This window comes from Aptenodytes patagonicus, chromosome 1 (genome assembly GCF_965638725.1).
Source record: "Aptenodytes patagonicus chromosome 1, bAptPat1.pri.cur, whole genome shotgun sequence".
In the NCBI taxonomy this organism is placed as follows: domain Eukaryota; kingdom Metazoa; phylum Chordata; class Aves; order Sphenisciformes; family Spheniscidae; genus Aptenodytes; species Aptenodytes patagonicus.
The window spans coordinates 56,358,507-56,379,572 of NC_134949.1; the positions used below are offsets into that span (position 1 = coordinate 56,358,507).

At 50.2% G+C, this 21,066-nt stretch overlaps 1 protein-coding gene across 1 annotated transcript; it reads left to right on the forward strand.

Annotated features, from left to right (window-relative positions):
• The first annotated feature begins 9,299 nt into the window (after positions 1-9,299).
• On the forward strand, positions 9,300-20,471 carry LOC143155737 (suppressor of cytokine signaling 1-like). Its single transcript, XM_076328697.1, has 3 exons — positions 9,300-9,365; positions 16,243-16,367; positions 19,722-20,471. The coding sequence occupies exon 3, from the start codon at positions 19,788-19,790 to the stop codon at positions 20,469-20,471; it is 684 nt and encodes a 227-aa protein (XP_076184812.1). The 5' UTR covers positions 9,300-9,365; positions 16,243-16,367; positions 19,722-19,787.
• The last annotated feature ends 595 nt before the right edge of the window (positions 20,472-21,066 follow it).

The following is a 21,066-nucleotide window of genomic DNA, read 5'->3' on the forward strand; positions in this document are numbered from 1 at the left end:
TTAACAAAGCAACAATGATTAATGTGACAGAGTCTTTTGTCCTGTGATCATCACGAAAGCAGACCAGTCTGGAAATTAGTCTAGTGCAACAAGATACCGCTGTCAGATGGTACCAGCCTGCAATGCTTCTGCTACAACTGCTCCCAAAATTATAGCCCATAGCTATACTCCTTCTTGCCTTCTATGTTGTTTTTCTTCATTTAGAGGCTCAGCTTCCTCAGCTGAGGAAGCCCCTGCTTCTAGATCCAGCAATGACTTAGGACCTTTCTGCTATGGGGTCTGTGTCTTGGATTGCTCCCTGTGCTCCTTCGGGGTGGCCTCTCATGGCTGGTTTTTTTTGCTTTGGGGAAAACCCTGAAGCGGGTGGACACAGGTCAGAACTCGGTGCCTGTCCTCTATGAGTGGGATTCAGCATCACTTCCCGTCTCAGCGTGGGGGAACAAATCCGGAGAAGCACGGGCAGGGGTGCTCCAGGCAAGGTCCACCACTTTTGGACAGCACTCCAGGAATGTCGCCTGAAAATGTGGGATAACGTGGAAAAGCAATAGGCCTCAGGGGCACAATGAAATCCTTAACTGAGCTACTCCCTCCGTGTCTGGTAGGCAGCAATGTTAGGAGGAGTTAGCTGAGGTGGTTACGGATTTATGGGGCCACAGAGCCCCAGGGAGCTCACACCTGAGTCCATTGGTGCAGCGGGCTGGTAGCTCCTTGCCCCATCCCAGATCTTCTGTTACTGCTTTAGGGTGTTTGACATACAGGCCAGATTCAGAGGGGAGGGAGTGGTTTGCTATACAGTTATGAAAGGCTGTTTGTTTTCTCTGCAGCTGCTTAAATCTGACCTAAATGCCTTCCAGGTTATGCAGCCTGGTGCCTTCTTTGAAAACCTAGAAGGTCACTGACTGCTGGGTCTTCCTCCCCCAACTGAACCAGGGCGTGTATGGAGCCATAACTGCACTGGCAATGAGCGGGAACTGCCCTCCCTTTTTTCCCCTCGTCTGCCTTTGGAGTTTGGCAATAATAAACATACAAGGTCTTGCTAGACTTGTCTCCTCACAGAAATAACTGTGCATATTATAAAAGCCTGAAGCAGAACATTGGGTACATTTTAATCTCAGCTTTTTGGGCCTATGTGATTGTGGGGAAAGGAGCTGGTTTGTGCCCACCTGCCCTGCTTTGCACAGGGAATCCCCTTCCTTGAAAGCAGCCTGAACAGACACCAGCAAAGCATCCCTCTGTCCCACTGGGCTACCTCTGCCCAGCTGCTGCTCGCTGCAGCTCAGCTCTGGGCCGCTGCACCCCGCAGCAGCCACCCTGCAAAGCCCAGCCTCCCGATGGCAACTCCTGTGCCTGGTCTCAGCAGCACATAGGCTCGCTCAGCTTCCCAGCTTCTCCTCCCACCCCTGCTGCCTGCAGGCATGTCGGGTTGCACATTGCCCGATGGTGCTGGGAGAATGCGCCCATGTTCCCCCCTGCTTCGTGAACCTCGGGCCCAGCTGAGGAACGTGCAGGAACCCTGTGCTGGGCTGGCAGCACAGGCTGAAGCACGAGCACGGTGTCCGCTGCAGCTGTGGGGGAAAGCCAGAACAGCAGAGGGTGTTGCAGACCGGAATGAAGGCGCATCAGCAGCAGCGTGTGGGGTGCCCATTGCACCACTAGTTATGGCTCCCCACCCTCGAGCCTGCCCATGCTGCTCGCTCCTGCCCGCTGCAACACGCAGCATCACTCGGTAAGGGAGCGCACCAGCTCCATGCCGGAGGCTGGCAGCCTGCAAGCAGCGGCACACAGCTCCCCGCAGCTGTGTTAGGTCACTCTGCTCTGGGCAGCCCCTGTACCTTTGCTTTCCTGGAAAGCAGTTTCTCTTTGTTACTGAGAAGAGCCTTGCTCTTGGAGGGGAAGGAGGAGCCTGGCCACCGCTTCACACAAAGGGGCCACTACTTGTGCTAATTTTTCTCATAAGAGTCGAACTAATACAGCCTCCGCTCGCTCTAAACCACAGAAAGGTGTTTTTGTTTGGGTTTTTTTTTTCTGGGGGGAGGGGAGGAAGGGGGCTGGGGGATTTTTGTGTGTTGGTTTTGTCCTCCTGGCTTTCTCTTTTTGTGGTAGTGTTGGGTTTTCTTCTTCTTCTTCTTCTTCTTCTTCTTCTTCTTCTTCTTCTTCTTGATGCTTTGCTGTTAGCATCTCCTAAAAGGAGGCTTTTAGAAAGTTATGAGAGGGACCACCTAGAAAGGGGAGGAAGGGTCAAAAGGGAAAACCACCTAAGACTGTATGCAGTCAAACGTACATTTTGTACTGTTTGCAGGGTGGACTCACAGCACATCAGGAGATCATGGCGGTCATTTCCTACCCACCCCCCCAACATCCTTCCATCCTCCTCTCTGTACAAAATCTCATGCACTGCCTGCGTCATCTCTCATGCCAAGGTACCCAGGCCTGCCCCATGCTGTCTTCTCTCCCTTCCCATCTGACCACCTGGCAGGAACCTCCCAGGTTATGTCTGGGCCACTCGGATCGCTCCATCGCCAGGGCAGGCTGAGTGCAGTGTGTTCCACCTCCCACTCACATCCCATCCACAAAGCCAGTCTGCGCACTGTCGGGCGACAGCACGTTTGGGTCTGGCTGGGGGCCCAGTAAGGCACTGAGCCCCTAAATAATCGGTCACCCATCATCTGGAGATGATGCTCCAGCCCCAGCTGAGCTTCCACTCACAGGTTTGCTGGCTGAAGGGCAAAGCAGTACTGACACATCTAATGCGGTCACCCATCTTCCAACCCCCAGCACACCCCCATGCCCTCTACGTTCTTCTCATTTCACTTTTCTGCACCTCTCTTCCTTTCTTCTCCTGATTTTCAGTGCTTCGTTCTCTCCACCTCTGTTCTTTTCCTTTCTAAGCCACATTACTTTCTCCCTTCCTTCAGGGCAATGCATGCCTTTTGCTTTCTCAGAAAACCATCTTTATCCAGCAGTTTGCAGTGACCTGCCCCAAAATACCTTTCTTCTTCCCACACATCCCAAACTGATGGGGGCAAATAGGCAGCTTGTGGCTCTTTTTACCTTGTGCAGGCCATACGGAGTCCGCATGCTGAGAAAGAGAGAAGCTGTTAGGGTGTTACTGGCTCTTGGGCTGTTGGATATCAACATCTTTGAACTTACCAAAGATTTGGGGGTTGCTGAAGACCAAGCAGAGAAATGCCACAAAGCAGAACTATGATTCAAAGGTAGAATGAACTCAGACCTACTACCCTCAGCAGCTGGACTTCAAACAAAACTCTCTGGAAATGGTTCAATCCATCAGCAGCCCTATCAGTTAATGCTTTCATGTTTAATGTTTTTTACAGTTTTAGTATCAGGGATAGTGAGGGTATACATATCCTTAGGCAGAGGAAAAAACAAGGGGTAGGGTAAAACTTGTAAATCATAAGAACAAATCCTGGCCTTTTCTAGGGAGCTATTCCTCTCCACGCTGTCATCAGCTTCCTTGGCACCTCAGAAACCCTGTCTTTAGGATGGTTCCAGCTTTCTCCAGAGATGCACCAGCGGGCAGTGTTCAAAGCGGGTTGCACACGGCAGGACCATTAGCCTGTCTGCATCCTCACTGTCATTACCCAGAGCCTTTCAGGCGGGGGTATCTGTGTGCTGAAAGCAGCTGGGGGAAAAAAGTATCAATCCAGCGGTGAGAGAGTGGGGAGTCTCTGGGTTCTAGGAATTTGCTTGTATTCTGTTTTTCTTAAGAAAACTCAGTAAATGCAGGGCTTGTTTTTCACCTTAAACACATCCAGGCTTGGTTTCAGGCTAGCAGGGAAGAAATGTAGCACTAGTGAAGCTGGTACTTGAGCATGGTTTGCTTGCTGTCTCCTCTTTTGTGTCACAGGACACAAAGCTACTTCAGCATCCTTGTGTTTTCCACCTATAATGAAGCCACCTCAGAGGTACCTCGATCCCGAACACGTTTTGGTCCTTGTGAGTTAAGTCTGAGCTTTGGAAAATTGTGGTCAGTGGTGCCATCGTGACATGTCTCACCAGCTTTTATTGCTGAAGAGGATTGCTGCAATATGCTTCAGCAGCTGCTGCGAGGTCACGGTTTCAAGTGGATGAGAGAGAGAAGAGCGAGACCCACAAACAATCTCCACGCAGTGAGGCTGGTTGTTACTTTTCGCAGGCAAAGACGGAGAGGAAGAATAAAAGGCAGAAGTAGACCGGTCCATTTAATGTTAAGGCAAGGTGGCTGGTAGAGTCTATGAAGTCACCCAATAAATGCTATAAATATCCACAGAGGGAAACGGACTCCCTACTAGGCAACTGTAAAGCAAACCACAGGATATTTTTGAAGCTGCCATCCAAAAATATAAAGAAAAGTGTGACAAGCCTACTTATAAACCAAAAATGGAACAGATGAGCACTTTGCCTCTGCTGTGATTTAGGGCTCCAGTGGCAGGTCCTCCCACTGAAGCCTCCCCGAAAAAGAATTAAGCGCTTTGCCCAGGCTCTTACGAAGTTCAGAAATTCTTCTGTGGTCAGCAGCATCTTCATGCTTGGTTGAAAGAAAAAACAAGGACTGATGTCTCAATACTCAGTGGAACTTCTGGCAAGGCTGCAGATCAGATTCAGTGGTGTGTTTCTCACTGCTTCGTGCTCCCTAGCAATGCAAAGCAGCTGTAAAGCTCTTTTAGTCAGCTGCTCAACCCGGAGTTACAGCTGCTTTGCATCACTAGACTGGTGCAGAGCAGCCAGAGCATGTCTGTGTTCGGTGTTTGGATACAGCTTTTTCAACAGGGCAATTCACCTGGCATGCACGCACCGGGGAACACGTGCAGCAGTCTCGGTGGGGTCTGGACGTGGTGAAAGTATATAGGTGAAGGAGAGCTCCGACGGTGCAATCAAGTCATAGCCTAATTGCAGGTTAGGCCTTTAACAACTGTGGGGTTTGTACTGAATTGCGAAGTTTATCTTTTTTCCTATTACGTCTATTCTCTTTAAGCAATACTTATGGTATGCACCACGTGCTGCGCTACTGACATTTTACATCATAAAATTTTTGCACGTTTTCCCATTTTTTCCATGGTTTCCAGTATTTTCATTCAACCCACCAAGGCAACAGCGTGCGTTTTTAGGCACGCTCCTCAAGTGTGCGTTACGCTGCCATACACTCTGCGCTGCCAGGGCGCCCGGTGCCCTTCTGGGGACTCCTGCAGTGCCCGAGAGGAGCTGGGAGAACTCCGGTAAGTGAAGGTAAAGGCCGGGACAGCCTCCCCGTTTTCCGCTGATGTAAAGGCCCCTCGTTTGCTGGCTCTGCTGCCCCGGCCCTATGCATAGCCCCCCGCCCCGGTGTTTCACCGCTCTGCGGCCCCAGCCCTGGGCATAGCACCCCCCTCTCCGGTGCTTGCGAGCTCCGATGCCCCAGCCCAGTGTTGGAGGGCAGCAGACGGTAACTGGGAGGAGGGGCAGAGCCCCGGTCCCCCGCTGCCGCCGTCGGGGCCCGCCACCTCCCCGGGGCGGCGCGTGGCTCCGGCGGGCCGTGGATGCTGCGGTGCCTCCCGGTGCGGTTCCTCTGCCAGTCTGCAGCGGAGGGGCTTTTACAGCCGCTTTTTTTTTTCTTTTTCTCTCTCTCCCCCAATCCATCCAACTTTTCTTTTTTTAAAAACAACTTTTTTCTTCTTTTTTTTTTTCCCCCTTGCAAGAGCCACGCCGTGGAAAGACGGGGTGGTGGAGGAGGGAGAAACCCCTCCCCTTCCCCTCCCCCGTGGCTCCTTCCTCGGAAAAGAAACACTTGGGGGGTTTCCTCCCCTCCCCTCCTCTCCTCTCCTCTCCCCTCCCCTCCGCGCCGCTCCGCTCCCCGGAGCTGAAGCCGCCGTCGCGGCGCCCGCCCGCCCCGCGGCCGAGGAGGGCCCGGCGGGCAGCCGCGCCGCCTCCGGTAAGCCGCGCACCGGCCCCTTTGTGAGTTGAGGGGCCGGGGGGGGATGCGGAGCGCGGCGGCGCCGGGCGGCAGGGAGCGGGGCCGCCTCGGTTTCGCTTCGGGGCGGGAGAGCGGCGGGGGCAGGGCCGGGCAGCGCCGCTGTCGCCCCGGCACTGAACGCTCGCTCGCACCGGCGGCAGCGCCGCCCGCCCGCGGCCCCGGAGGTGCCGAGAGTAAGTTGTGCGGCGTTAACTGAAAACGGCCTTTTTGGGGGTGTGTGTGGGGATGTTGTTTGTTTGTCTGTCTGTCTCCTCCGGTCCCCCCTTGGCTTCTTACAAGGGCGGGAGCTGGGGAGTGCAGCCCCCCGCTGGTTTGGCTCCGGGGGGCGTTGGGGCTGTTGCCGGCTGGGGAAGAGGGAGCGCGCTGGGGCTTGGGGTGCCTTCCCTGGGGGGGTCAGGGGAGGATTTGGGGTGCTGGCAACTCACTGCCGGCCCTGAAGGGAGCCATGTGCCGTGCTGGGGCGGCGGTGGGGTGCTGGAAGCAGCGTGGGAGACTCCGTGGGGCTTGTCCTGCCGTCAAGGTGTTCTCCACAGTATCAGGGCAGGGAGATGCTTGTTTTAAAGTGAAACCTGTAAATTATGTAATGTCTCAGATGGGTCTGTAGGGAAGGAGCTGCACGGGTCCAGGGAGCGGGTAACTTGGTCTTCACGCCACTTCTTTCCCTTCACATAAACCACCGAAGATGCGGTGCGCAGGGTGTTACACTTAGTCTTAGCTGGAAAAGCGAGCTGCCTGCCGGAATCGAAGGCGTTACAGGGAAACAGGGTAACCGTGAACCAGGAGCATATGTGCCTGTTGGGGTTGCCCTTGAAAGGCAGAGGAACTCACCATCCTCCAGACCCGGCACAGTCAGAACGCAGCCTCACACCTGCCTTTTCTCAGAAGATCAGTGCTGCGTGCCCATGAAAAGCCTCGTCGGCAAAGGTTATCGCTGAAACCTCCTTCTTTATGCAATCTGAGTCATGGTGCTCACAGCCATGTAGGATCCGCTACTCACTTTTTCCCACAAACACACATGCTCTTTACTGAGAATTTTGGAATAGTTACCACCTAAAACCTCAGCTCGTGCTACTCTTAGGATCTTTTTTTTCCCTTTTTAAAAATTTTAGTTTAAGTGTGTATTCCTTCCTGCTCAGTAGAAGCTTGGAAACAGGATCTGGATGAACCCCAGAGGTAACTGAGAGGAACTCAAGAATGTTAAATTAATGTCCCTGGCTTTTTTCTTCCCCTGCATGGGTGAAGGAGGGGGATGTGGCTTGACCATTGTTCTGGAAAGTTGAGGGTAAAGAGTATTGTTAGCAAGCTGCTATTTAGGACTATGTGGTCCAGACACTGCTGTTTGCTAGTTCTAGTCCTTGCAGCTCTCAGAGAACTTAAAGGAAAAACCCAGTCACATGTTGACCATGCTTAACTCTGTAAAATGGGGTGGGATCAGAAATAACTACAGTTTCCTGATGTTTCATTCTCTATTGACTGTGCCCTTAAGAGGGTATGCAGGCATATCTTCTTTCTCCAAACAGTTGCTACTGCAGTTCAGATGCTGTGTGAACATCAAATAGCCCATTCAGTCACAGCGGGGCTATGGTCATGTGCTTAAAAATTGTGCACATGCACAGAAGTTTGTGGGACTGAGGCTCTATTATCACATAATGTTGGTCTTGGTTGAATCACGTTACGACGAGACGTGGCCAGTCGCTGCAGATGAAGCCAAGCTTTGTTTCTGTGTTCGTGAGCAATTCTGCTGGGTATGTGATTTAAAACATAGTTGTTGAAGTACGGATTCTTGTCCCCTCCAGAGTGGAAGGCTCTTGGGCACAAACCTGCAGGGTTACTGGGATGCCAACCGCCCACACAGGTTCCCATCTTTTCCTGAGCTAGACTGGGATCTGGGCCTTTGTTATTTCTGTGCTCCCTGTTATCATTCAGTATGTCATATGTCCTTCAATAACCTGGCTTGCTTATCACTTAAATGTAGTGGGGTTGAGAGGCAGCACAGGGCTTTTGTTTAAGATTGCACTGGAAGGCACAGGTAAACTGTGCGGGGGTCCAAAAAGCAGGTATAGAGGAGCACCAGGGAAGGACTGGGCTTCTGCAAATCCTCCCAGCTGTGTCTCCCTGCCCCTGCCATGCCTGCTCGGAGAGGGCCAAATTCAGTTTCCAGTTGACAGCTTCAAACATGCAGCCAGTGCCTCTTACCCTCAGTCCAACTGGGATTTCTGTGAACTTGGTGGTCGGTTTGCGCAAGGATAGAGCTGGAGTTGGGTGGCGTAAATTCTTAGTTGCTGTCACTAATACTGTGGTTGTATTGCTGAGCAACAAAGGAGAAAATGTGCCTTTGGAGCTGTGTTTCTTCCCTTGCTCCTCTTTCTCTCCATCCCCACTGGGGTTTCGCTCTTTCCTCTGAGTCTTTCCCTGCAGCTTCTTGCCACCCCTATCTCCCCCTACCACCCACAGGCTTCTCTCTCCTGATTTCTCCTACTGTAGTTTGGTCGGCAATAAATAGATAGTGCCAATACTTAAATATGACATCATTTGGGCCGGGTTGACGCTGTGGTTAGATTAATAAAAGCTGTGGGGAGGTGGCGTGTTCCTGAGCCATTATTCCAGGCTGCTGCAGACCTTGGCTAGTGGTGCTTGCCGAAGGCTGGCAAGCCGGGAGAGGTGGACACCTGCATCTCCTTCTGTAAATGAAAACGTGGATGGTACGAGAGCTGAGCATGCCACACAAGGATGATATCTTTTTACAGAGTAAAGGTATTAAGTGTGTGTGTGTCATTAGGAGGCATCATATATTTATTTAAAATAGTGCATCTAAATGCTACATTAATTAGGTCCTTGATTACATGTCAGTAGGGGCAGAAGGCAGGCATGATATCAACTTACCCCCTTCTATCCTGCCAGTCTACTTCACTACTGCCTGCTCTTCTGGTTTGCATTTGTGCATATCCTGCAGCCTTCTGCCTCAGTAAGGTATTTATTAGCTCACCATTTTGCTGAAATCTGTCTCAGACCCTTAAAAAAAACCAAAAAAAAGTGCAGTGGTGTTTGATGTAGCAGGATTTGGTGGCTTTGTGTTAGTGAGTGGTCAAAATGACTTGAGTAAAATTCATTTCCCCCCCGACCAAGTGCAAGATTTCAAGTTAAGATTTAGAAGTGAGAGATGTAGAAAGTCCTACTGTTTAAACTTCTGGGAATCTCTGCTTCTGTTCAATAGGTATTTGATAGTATAAAAATGTTAATTCAGTTTTAGTAAAATCGCTAAATGCTGGTTTTGTGTTGTCTTTAGAGACTTTAGAGCTGCCCCCTTATTTTCGTCCTCTTCAGTGGAGAAATGAAAAGGCCTGTGTGCACTTCACAGGAAATGAGTGTCTGATACAGGCTTGCAGGCTGCACATTTCCAAGAACTGCTCTCAAGGTATTTTGATAATGCACATTCTCTCTGCCTTCTCCCTTCCTGCTCCCCATGCGCTTTCTGTGCCTCTGCTCGTTCGCAAACACATGCGAAGGATGAGGGAAAGAATTGAATGGTGCCAATATTAAGTTTTCAAATAGCCTGCTTTAGCTTTACATCGGCTCTTTGGGAGCTGTGGCTGGCAAAATTGGGTTAAGCTGTCAGCATTCAGTTGCCTTTGTCTAAGCACAGAGTTTTTGTCCTCCCCCTCATCCCCTGCAAATGCTGAAGAAAAATTTTGACTTCAGATTGTGACTTGTGCAACAGGGGTTTTTTTTTGTGTGTGATTCTGCAGTTCAGAAACAGTTTGGATCTACTTTCTTACTTCCTCAGTAGCAAAGTTTATTTGAAAACTTAGGATAAGGCTGTCAGGGAAAAAAATAAGTGTGACTATTAGCAGTTGGAAAATGTCAAAGACCTCCATTCCCATTCCTGCAATCTGAACTGCATAGCTGGGCTTCTGCGCAGCTTGCTGAAGGTGCCTTGCTAAAGCTGAGGGGAGGTCGGCATAGGTTTGCCTGGGACAGCATGCTCATGGTGATGTGTGCAAATGCCCGCAGGAATGGTTTGATTATGCTCTTTGACAGACCAGCAATGTTATTCTTCATCCATGTTATTCTTCATCCATATTTGAGTTCTTCCTTGTTTTCTGGTGAGAGATGTTGGGATGTGGAAAGAGGGAAGCTGGAGCTGGAGAAACATTCTCCAATTCCCACTGCTAGAAGTTATGTTCATCCTCCGAGGCCCGGCTAAGTGACACGATGGACCAAGAGCCCCACTCAAGGGGATGCTGAGACCGAGGGAATGTCTCTTTCTAACCTCATTGCCACAGCCATTTCTGATTCTGAGCTGCTTTAGCAGTAATCACTGAAATCTGCCTTTTGTGTAGGATGCACACCAATATTCAAGTCAGCGCATAAAAGCGAGAGGTGCGGTTCTTTTTAGTCATTAAAAAATGAGGAAAAAAATGGGCTGAGCTGCTTTAACTACTCTGCAGCAGGTCCATAGTTGATTCTTTGTAGCAGCTTTATAAACCTTTGTTTACTTCTTCAGTTTTGCACAACTAAAGGACGTTTTTGCCTTGTGCTGGGCTCCCCTTAGTCTTATGTAAAGTTTGAATGGTTAAGGGGTGGCTTAAAAAAATGATGCTAAAAAAACCCAGCCCTTTGCTGCTGGATCCATCTGCCTAAGGTCTGCTAAAGCATAGGATGGTGGGTACTTTACAGAGACAAAGCAGAGACGTTTGAGAAAGAAGAGAAATGAGACTCTTCAGATCAGCTCTCTCACTTTCCCCAGCAGCAGCATTTTAATGTGTATGTGATTGGAGTTTTTCCTTTTATGAGTTTTAAAATTAGTTACTTTTCAATCTCAGTCACCTTTGAACTTCCTCTCTTCTAGTTTTAGGAAAGAGCTTAAAAAGAACAGCCCGATTGTACTGTATCTTTCTCTTGCATCCCCTTGTATCTGTCTGCTCTCTAAACTGAGCATGAAGTTTCTCCAGTCTCTGTCTGAACACTTACATGTGATTTCTTATCACCCATTTTTAGGCCCATCCCCTTTGTTTCAACTCTATCTGTTTTTATTTAAGGTGACTGGAACTGAACATATTATCTCAGGTGGTGACATTACTGTTAGGTTCCCACCCATCCATTTTGCAGCCTCACGCTCGTGTTTGCTTTTTGGTTTTTAATGACTGCTTTTGCATTCGGAGCTAGAGCTTTCCTTAACGAACTCTCAGCACGTTTACTCAGCTCATTCGTCAGCTGCGCCGCTTCATTTATTGCTCTTTGAAATATAGACCCAGTTTGTTTTCTTAGAAGTCTGCATCCACTTGCATTTGTGAGGACAGAGTCTCACCTGGCCTCCTGGTGCTTGCCAGCCTGCCGAATTTTGAGTGACCTCTGACTTCTCTGGCCCAGAGAGAGTGAAGTGATTTTGTCACCATTCGCCCTGGGAAGGCGATGGAGGGGGCTCACTGCTTTTCCAGCTGGCTGTCTAGATTTAAGTAACATGAGGCTGGAAGCTGCCTGCTGCAGGGCAAGGTTAGACCTCCCATGTTTGAGGTGTCATGGGCAATGGCAGCTTGAAGATGCGGAGACGATTTCTGGAAAGGGACCTGGGTCAATGTGTGTGTTTGCATGGGCGGGGGGAAGAGAGCCACTCACACCTGAGCTGGGGGAGGCTTTGGGCTACTTGTACCCACCGACCTGTCATGGGGAGAGACGCTCTGCAAAGTGGGCTGGGTCGATCCGGGGGCAAGATGCAGTGGCTGGGAGGGTGGCAGAGAGGTGATCGGATGTGCAGGGGCTGAAATGCCTTGGTTTCCTCAGGACACCCCTTCTCCACCTCCCATCGCCCTGGGGCGTGACTGCTCCTTGTCTTGTGTCCATCTGCTTTACAGGTCCTGGGGTGCTGCTGGCTCTTTACCTCGTGCACCGTGTCTCGCTTTTTGGAGTGCTTCTGGCATGGAGGCTTTAGGGAAGCGCAAAGCGTGTCCCAGCAGCTCTTGCTGCTTCAGATACCGTCTTCCTGATGGAGAGCCCTATCCAGGGATTGCCTCTCCCCCACAGTCAGGTAGCCAGGTGCTGCTCCTGCATTAGCAGTGCCTGTCAAAAAAAATGTTCCTTACAACACTTGCAGCCCTCTGGCATTTGGTAGTAGCAGCTGATTTGATTGAGAGAGCACCTCTCTTTGCATCTTAACCAGCCATTTCCAAATTCCTTCAAAATCCCTGGGTATAGTCCACTGTGTCCCACTGATGTTCTTTAATGTCACTTTTCCCCCCTTCAGGTTAAATAGCATTAATAGAGCACCCCCTTCCCCCCCTTCAGGTTAAATAGCATTAAATACTGGGGAATCTTCTCAGCATCCTGTGCAAGAAAAAAAAAGAATATCTGCTTGCTTATGTAACTTTTCCGCAGTATCCTCGTCCCCAGTTGCTGGTATCCCAGGGAACTAAATGATTCCCCCAGAGGTTTTCTGGTTTTGATAAACAAAACAAAAACCAGAAAACAAATGGCATTTTCAGTTTATCTTGGCTACCTACTGTCCCAGTTTCATGACAGCCATCCTCATGTAAATTTGCTCCCTACCATCAGTAATTTATATTCCTTTATATCGGCTCCACCAGGGTTAGCTTTTCATCTTCTGAAGGATTATTGAGGTTGTAGAGAGATTTGGGCAGGGACTGTGGTTTTGTAGTGTATGTGTTTGGTGCCTCTGATCCATGGCAGAGGCCCTTGCAAGCTGTTGCACCTACAGCTAATACCTGCGGTGTGACCTGTGTTGTCCCCTGAGCCTGTCCTCTTAGCTAGGCAGTGTCTCTCCTCCATTGTTTGTGGGAGGTCTGCATGCTCTGTCACTTTAAGATTTCCTAAATAACCTCTCATGACTGAATATTTTTTTCTTTTCGCTTTTGACTCTCAGGACTAGTTTCTTTATTTTGTGTGTTGGAAATCCCCCATTATAAAACTTAGTGTTGTGGTGCATTTGTGCTTTGTGACCCTCGCCCCTTCCTCTGACGGCAGGGTAACTGGTACTGCTCAATGGCCTCTCACATCTTCTAAAGCTGGTCCTTCTTAAGAGCCAAGTGAGGGTCTCTCCCTTGTGCCTCTGTGCTCTGGCTCACATTGGTTAAGTGCCTGGGAGTCTTCTCTAAGATCCTAGTTCTGATCATGATACTGAACCAGTTTTAGCTGCAGACACTGCTTATTTCTTAGAGTTAGCTGCTTCTTTGAATTCCTTTCCTGCTAAATGCGATGGTTTTGATAAGAGGCCACAGCCAGCGCAGGGACCGCTGATGGCCTTCGCTTCTCAGGATTTACTCGTTTCTTCAAACAGGGTGCTGGAACAACTGAAAAAAGTCAATTTAGCTGAGAGAGGCTGGAATGGAGGAAGCATACCTGGTCTGGGGATAGGGGCAGCTGGCGAGGCTGAGGAGCCGTGACTGGTGAATGCAGAGCTCTGCCCCGACTGAGGGAGAGGATGCAGCCCCGGGCATCACTACCCGCTTCCCACTGATCCCCCTCTTGGCGGGGAGACGGGACAGAGCGTTTCCAATAGGGAACCATGAGGGACTGGTGTTGTCTTGGCCTCTTTCTTCTTCCTCATCATGCCTTCTCCCCATCTCCTCATTTCTGCACCCAAACTGGGGAGACCCCCGGCCGCCTTCCTGGAGGGCTGCTTCCCCAGCTGAGCACAGGGCTGAGGCTTCATGTAGCTCTGCTGCACCGACATTCGTAGGGATGGCTGCTCGCTATGAAACTGCAAGGGTCAGGAGCAATGCGACTGGACTTCCCTCGCTTACCAAAAATGCTGTTGTGTTGGCCAGAGGTAAGCAACAACAACTCTCTTTCCTTAAGCCATGGCAGGATAGCCTCAGCTGCAGCTTTGAAACTTAGCAGTAACCCCTACTGATTTCCTTTTCTCACTTTTTTTTTTTAAATTCTCTTTTCCCCAGTTATGGAGGGGGAGGGGGGCGGGAAATAATTCGGTCTCTGATAGAAGCTGTCTTTGCCAGAAGTCAGTTGGTAGTTTTAGTAGTTTTACTTGCTGTGGAACAAGCTGTAGTTGCTTGTGGCTACTGCACAGTGGCCTTCGAGTTCAGGGAAGCGATATGGCTTCTCTGTTATTCTGAAATGGTAGGATTACAGTTTCACACTGGGCTATCTCTATGAGGAATGGGCTGTTTCATTTGGAAGTACTTGTTCTGAATGTGCATAGCATTTTCAAGGTGTGAGGAGCAGACCCTGAAAACAGGGTCTTTCTTCCAGCTCTGTCGGTTAGTCCAGCAAAAGCAATTAGCTTTCCCTGTAAACTGCCACCTTTCTTTCTTTTGAAGCATGTTATGCAGAAACCAAACATGCTTGCAGACTTCCCTGCCTTGAGGAATGCTTGGCGCACATCACACTGTCTTGTGGCTTTTCTTGGGGTAAAAACCTTTTAGCCTGTATCAGTATCACGTTAACGCAGAAAACACGTTATAGAAAAATACGATAAGAAGTACAAAACCTAAATATCAGATCCATGGGAAGTTATTTGTGGGTTTTGAAGTATGTTCTCCAACCCCAAAATGTTGGGAAGGGTTTGATAAGACCAGTCCTCTTGCAAGGTGTTCAGCAGCTGGTTCCTGGAGCCCGCATGCAGATCCTTCTACTTGGCATCTCTACTGCGTGGAAGCAGGAACTGTCACAGTGTGTGTGCTGCCTCAGCTTATTTTATTTTATTAAATATTGCATCCTTGTTGAATGCTGGTTGTATAGGATAACACAGTTTTGGTTTGGGGTGTGTATGCGTGGTGTGGGTTTTTTTCTTTTTTCCACATATTCCCTCATGTGTCGGACATAATGGCAGCCTCGCATCAAACTATTTATAGCCGTGGCATAAAAGATAGAGGGAACTGCAACGCCTCCTAGGCCTGCTTTGTGCTGGAGAAATTGGCTGTGATTAACATTGGTCCTCTTAGCTGAGCTGCACCACATTCCTCGCCTAACCACAGCTCCCTCTGTGCTCTTTGGCGCACATCTGTCTGTGCGCCTCCTGCCTTTCCCTTCCCCCTCCGCGAGTCCTTTTTGGATCAGCCCCAGTCGCCTTGGCTATGGTAGGGTGCTCGTGACAAGGGGCATTGGTGTGGCTGTGCAGCCATGCATCGTGGCGGTGACAGCGTGGTTTAAACCGGTGCCAGTGTGTGGCAGACGGTGGCGGCTGTGGGAACCAGGCTGGCCCACCATTAAAACACAGCGCTGCGTGCTTGGCTCTTACCAGGGAGGTTTCTCTTCCAGCCATTTGCTCGAGCTTTCCTTTGAAACATCCTCTCCAGCCACAAATCAGTAGGCAGCGCGTTTCTGTGGGATGCAGACGTGCAAGCAAGAGATGTCTGCTCAAGTGCTGGTGCCTGGAATGGGACACTGCTGCAAGGGCTTGCAGGGTACCTCAGGGAGAGCTTTTCCAAATTATCCCAACCTCCGTCTAACTGCTCTGGGAACTGCGGGATTGATAACTGGGAGATGTTGAAGCTGAATGGAGTGGGTAGTGTAATAATGGGATAGACCCGCAGTTCTGCCAGCTGCAAGTCAATGTGGCTTGTGAGGTGTGTGCCCGGTCTGGGCTCCGCTGGGGGGGATGCAGAGAAGTGATGTTGAGTGATGGAGCATAGGTATAAGTGAAGCCCTTACGGGGATTGCCTCTGAAAGGCGTGCAGAAGCCTGGGTTCGTTTTTTCAGCTTGCTGATGCATCCACTGATGGATAGGCAATTGCACAAGTGATGCTCTGCTGCTCCACCAGGTCAGCGGGTTTAGTTTTCCATCTGCAAGGTGAGAAAGAAAAGCCTCGAGAGCCAGGGAAGCAGGGCAGAAGAGCGCGGGCCAGAACGGACTAGGTCGCTATTCGGATAACTTAGCAGCGAATGGCTACCTGCGCCATTTCAGATAAGCTACTCTAAATGTTGCGCGTTGCATTGAGCACAAGTTTGAGTTTACTGTTCTGAATCCTAAAGCTTATTCCTGTTGCCATCATCTCTTAATGTTTGGGTTTTATGGTTCCTGCTTCCAGAAGATGATGGCAACTTTATGGTCTTTGCATTTGTCCTTAGGCCATCTCTGAGCTGTCTGGACCTAATCAGCTCATGGCTTTAGAAGTAGCAATAATAATAATAACAACAACAACAACAGTAATCTGTTGTCTCTGTTGCTATCTGAAGTGCTGTATACACGCTTCTACAATAATACAGGTCAAAGAGGTTGAGACAGACAACCTGTCCCCAGATTTGTTGTATTTTAGATCCACATTATGGTGAACTAATGGGCTTAGTCATCTGTTTGATGAACGTCTTTCTTTTCAAAGGATGGATCTGCTCTTAAGTAAAGCTTTGCAAAAACTGGGAAGTACCGCATCGGAGCTCTTGAATTTGGACCGCTTCCAGGCCTGACGTCCAGAAACTCATCCCTATGGGTGGTAAATATAAAGAGGTAAGTTCTTTCAAGAGTCCTGGAGGAAGAGTGCAAGAACAAATCATAGCTGAGTACTTGAAGCTGCTGTTGAACACGCCGGATTTGTCAAGCCCCAGGGTGCAGGGCTGGCTTGGCTGACACCAGAGGCTGCGTACAGTCCCCTAGTTTACTAGAATTGTCTCCTTATATGAAATACGCTGCTTTGCCTGGGTAGTGAGCGAGGAGGAAAGCAAAATGCCCTGTGTCAAGAGCACTTATTTTGAAAAGCTCTTGAACTTACAGTAAATCAGAAGGTCTGGGGAAACTTATCCAGCCTTTTAATTAGTGGGATGCCAGCTTTTTAGGGTATATTGCTTTGGCTGTGAGCACTGTTCTGACTGTCTTGCAGTAGGGAGGTAGAAACATGTATGGGCGTTGGGGTTTTTTGGAGGGGGGGTTGGGAAAGCAAATTGTGGTGTGGCAAATCAGAAGCAGAACTAATTATGCATGTATATTTCATTACACCCTTGGGCTGGCTTATTCCTAATCCTGAGAGTCTGCTCATCCTCCTTGACATGGGAGGCCATGTATACGTATGACCTGTTGACCCATTAAAAGTGAACCTTAAAGGTAATATCAGGAAGCACTTCTAGAGCTAATATTAATATAACTAATACTGTGCTGCAGGCCAGGTAGTAATCTGTTGGAAATGGGTCACTGAAGCTAAACAAATTCACACCGTCTGAGGCTCTGACCCATATGTAGATTTCAAACCAAGTGAACAAATAGTGAGGGTGCTATTTTTGCATTTACTTTGAATTTGAAACGATGACACAGTCTCAGTTCTTAGTCAGTCAGACTTCTAGTAGCAGTGGATTTTTCTTAAAGGACTTGGGAGAATGACTCAAGGTTGAGAACTGGGACAAACAAGTTTATTTTTCTTTTCTGTCAAATAGCATCTGCAGCCTTAAACAAATTATCTATTTGTTTGTTATTTTTAAAACTAGCCTGGAAATGAAAGACAGCTGCCTGCTTCTGTTTTCCTGCTTGAATTTATTTTCCAACCTAGACCCATGAGATTGGCAAAATTTCCGTTTGGACCCAAGAGAAGTTGCTGTTTGGGAAGAGTGGCTGCTGGTGGGAGCAAGGCTCCTTCTCGCTTCCATCGAGGCTATAGCTGCAGCCTTGGAGGCAGCTGGCAGGAGTATGACCTTCTATAGTAGCTAACGTCAGAGGGCTCTACAGCTTCCTCGCCCAGCAGAGAGAAGGAAAGGGACAGAGATGCTGCAACTTCTTGTGGCACCTACAGTGTTGAGTTTTCAGTGGTGATAGACCGCCCTAGTCACTGCACGTGGCGACTCTGTTTACTTGTGTTCTGCTCACTAAATCAGCTTCCCCTAAGATTTATTCTGACTTGCTGAACCATCTGAGCAGCTTTCAACTGCTGCCTTTTTATTTTTTTAAAATGGAAAAGAAAAAACCCAACTTGATTAACTCCTTCCTACCCCTCCCACCTTTCTCTAAGTGTGGAATTTCCCTCCCATGGTGACGCGTAGCTAAAGGGCAAGATTGGCAGCATTCAGAGCGGTACCAGGGATGTTAGCGGCTTGTGGACTGCAAAGCAGAGGACTAGAAACTGGAGAAGCTTCCCAAGTTGCTCTTGGAAAGGGTGTTTATGGCTCCATGTATGGAGACCTGCCTGACAACTACGTTATTGGTATTACTGTTAAGTATGGAGACCTGCCTGACAACTACATAATTGGTATTACTGTTAAGTATTGAGAGATGTTAGGAGAGAAGAGATGACTGTAGGCAAGGCATTGCCGGGCAGATGCCTCCTTTCCAAAGCTACTGTGCCTGTGTGAGTGAAAGACGTTGGGCCCTGCCATTCCATGTCCTCTCCCCGGGCGCAGAGTGGGCTCCGCACGGCTGTCCAGCTGGCATGAGCACCGAAAGGAGCCGCGAGGCTTTTGAATAGCCGGCGAAGGGTGCGAGATAAGGGGAACCTCACAAGAAGCTAAGCCTAACCTAAAGCTCTCCCTCCAGACCAAGCCCTCCTCAGGTCCATGCACATTCCCTGGGGGGCTGCTTGCCCGCTACGAGCCCCGATGCTCCCGCAAGTCTGTCGGAGGGACTGCCGGAGACAGAGGAGCACATCTCTTCCTCTGCTGCAGGCTGCCTGTCAGCAGTCTGTTCTGCTCCAAGCACGACTGTGCTGTCAGTGAGTGTGACTGGGTTAATGGAGTATGTCAAGGGACCGAGGGCAGGGTTTGGCGGTGAGCTACTGACTTGTCAGGCCTGGGGAAGTGGTATGTAACAGCTCAGCTTCTCACACAGAATGAGCCTCTGGCTTGGGGCTGTGGTTTTTATGTTTATGAATATATATACACACGCACACATGCAGAATATGTATTTTTTTGTGTAATTGAAATGACTTGCATGGCTGATGGCAACACTGGGTTCAGGAACTTGCATTTCTGAAAACAGACAGTCTGGTGATACCACCAGGTGCAGGAGATGAGCAGGGTCGTGACAGTAAGGGAGGGCACTTTGAATGCAGCACATGAGTGGAGGATGGTGACTGGGAGAGGGCAGCATCGTCTGCTGGGCGGGGGAGATGTCCCTCTGGCAGAAACTGAAGTTAAGGGGCTGGAAGGGCCTGAGCACAACCATTCCTGGGATGTCAGCAGTGTCTGATATTGGCATTAAACGGTCTCATTCGTGGCAGTTGCAGCCCTGAAGTTGATGGTGTAACATTTCTTGAAGGGGTCTTGATCCAAGACCTTTGTTTTCTCCTGACACAGTGAAACAGGCATGTCCTGGGGTGAGGGAGTGGTTCATAGGGTTTGGTGGGAAAGGCTCACTCCCACCTTCTGCTTCTTCTAAGTCCTGTTGTCTGTCCTTTTGTCCAGAGAAAGGGTTGGAGAGGTGTGAGGAAACCTTTCCACCTTTCACTGAATGACAAAGTGAATGATACTTTCCTGCTTTGGGAAATTTTTCCCTTCTGATTTGGGGTGTCATTTCCCCTTGCCAGTCTCAAAGCCACTCTGAAAAGCCCCTAAACATTCCACAGAGGGAAATCTCGAAATACCAAGATCTGCTAGGTTCAAACCAGCCCGCTGAAGGGTGTGCTGGGGAGCCCCTAGCTGTGAATCACGGAAACCCAATGGATGCAGAGCTCTGTAAGGTGCTACCTTGCGCTGGTGGGGACCCAGCCGGAGCCCTTCCTGCATTTATTTCCTTGGTTGTTCCTACAGCTGTGGGTTAGGGACATACAGTAAGTCCCTGTGCCCTCTTTGGTACTCTTGCTGCTGTCTTCTCCCTGTGAAGTGTCTTCACTTGCCCAGTTAGGAGAAGGTATTGGGTTTGCCTCACTCTCCTTCTGTCCTGCAGGCTGGATGCAAAGGAGGAAGCGTGGTAAAGGCAGCATCTTTCCAGGATCCATGGGCTCTTTGAGAGATGATCAGAGGGAGGCCAGATGATCTGCACAACACGCACTCCACTGTTTCTCATCCGCAAAGGCAGCATCGGAGCGTTCTCCCCAGCCCCGCGCCCCCCGGCTTGCCCGATCGTTTCCGGATGTTTCGCAGCTGTGAGTGGGAGGTCCTGGAGCGATCCCTCAATATCCTCCAGGCCAGCGACTTCTACTGGGGCCCCTTGTCCGTGGGGGAGGCTCACGCCAAGCTCCAGCGGGAGCCCGTTGGCACCTACTTGGTGCGGGACAGCTCGCAGGGGAACTGCTTGTTCAGCCTGAGCGTGCGGATGCCGACGGGGCCTGTCAGCCTTCGGATCTCTTTCCAGGAGGGCTATTTCCGCCTGAAGAACTGGTTTTCGGACTGCGTGGTCCGGCTGCTGGAGCTGGTGGTGGCAGGGACCCGGAACAACCCCTTGCACTTCGATGAGATGGGGGGAACCCCCCTGGTCTTCTCCGAGCCCCTGTGCCGGAGCCGCCGGGCAGTACCCACGCTGCGAGAACTGTGCTGCCGGAGCCTGCCCGCTGGCACCGCGATGGGGGATGGAGCAGGGCTGGGGGGTTCCTCGGGGATGCACCCGAGGGAGGAGGTGGTCTCACCCCCGGGCGGAAGGGGAGGGTTGGGGGGGAGCATTGTCCCCAGCCCCTCTCCGTCCTGGGCTAGGAGATGATGCCATGTGCGTGGAGAGACGAAGAGAGGTGCCTGTTACGTGGCTGGTGGAACGCACGCCATGCCGGTGGGGCTGGACTGGCTGCTGGGAGAGGGAGGGGAGGGAGAGCAGGGCTTGAACCCGCTGGCTGTGACAGCTGTGTCCTCGTACATGCACAGCATGTGTGGCCTTCCCCAGAGATGCCTGGGGTAAAGCCAACCTGAAGAGCAGAGATTTCGCCCCCGCCAAGTCCTGCTCTTTGCTCCATTTATAATTTATAAGCATGAGAAGAAGGTGAGTTGCTTGTCCTCCCAGGTCAGCCCTGTGTTTTCCTCTATCCCGAAGTGCCTAAGCTAATTTCTGCTACAGATCTGCCCTCATGAAGTGGTATGGCTGAGTCCAGTCCCACAGCAGTGCAGCTTGGTCATCGGTGGGCACGACCCCTGTGCCGACCGGATATCCATGTAACCATAGCGGAGTGAGAGCACGTTTCGCTCCTTGCAGCACGAATGCGGTACCTCCCAGCCACTTCAGAGGCAAATGTTTGCACTAGAGGGAAACCATTGCAGCCATGTACGATATGTGCAGCTTCACTGGCTTTTGCATTGCTTTATTT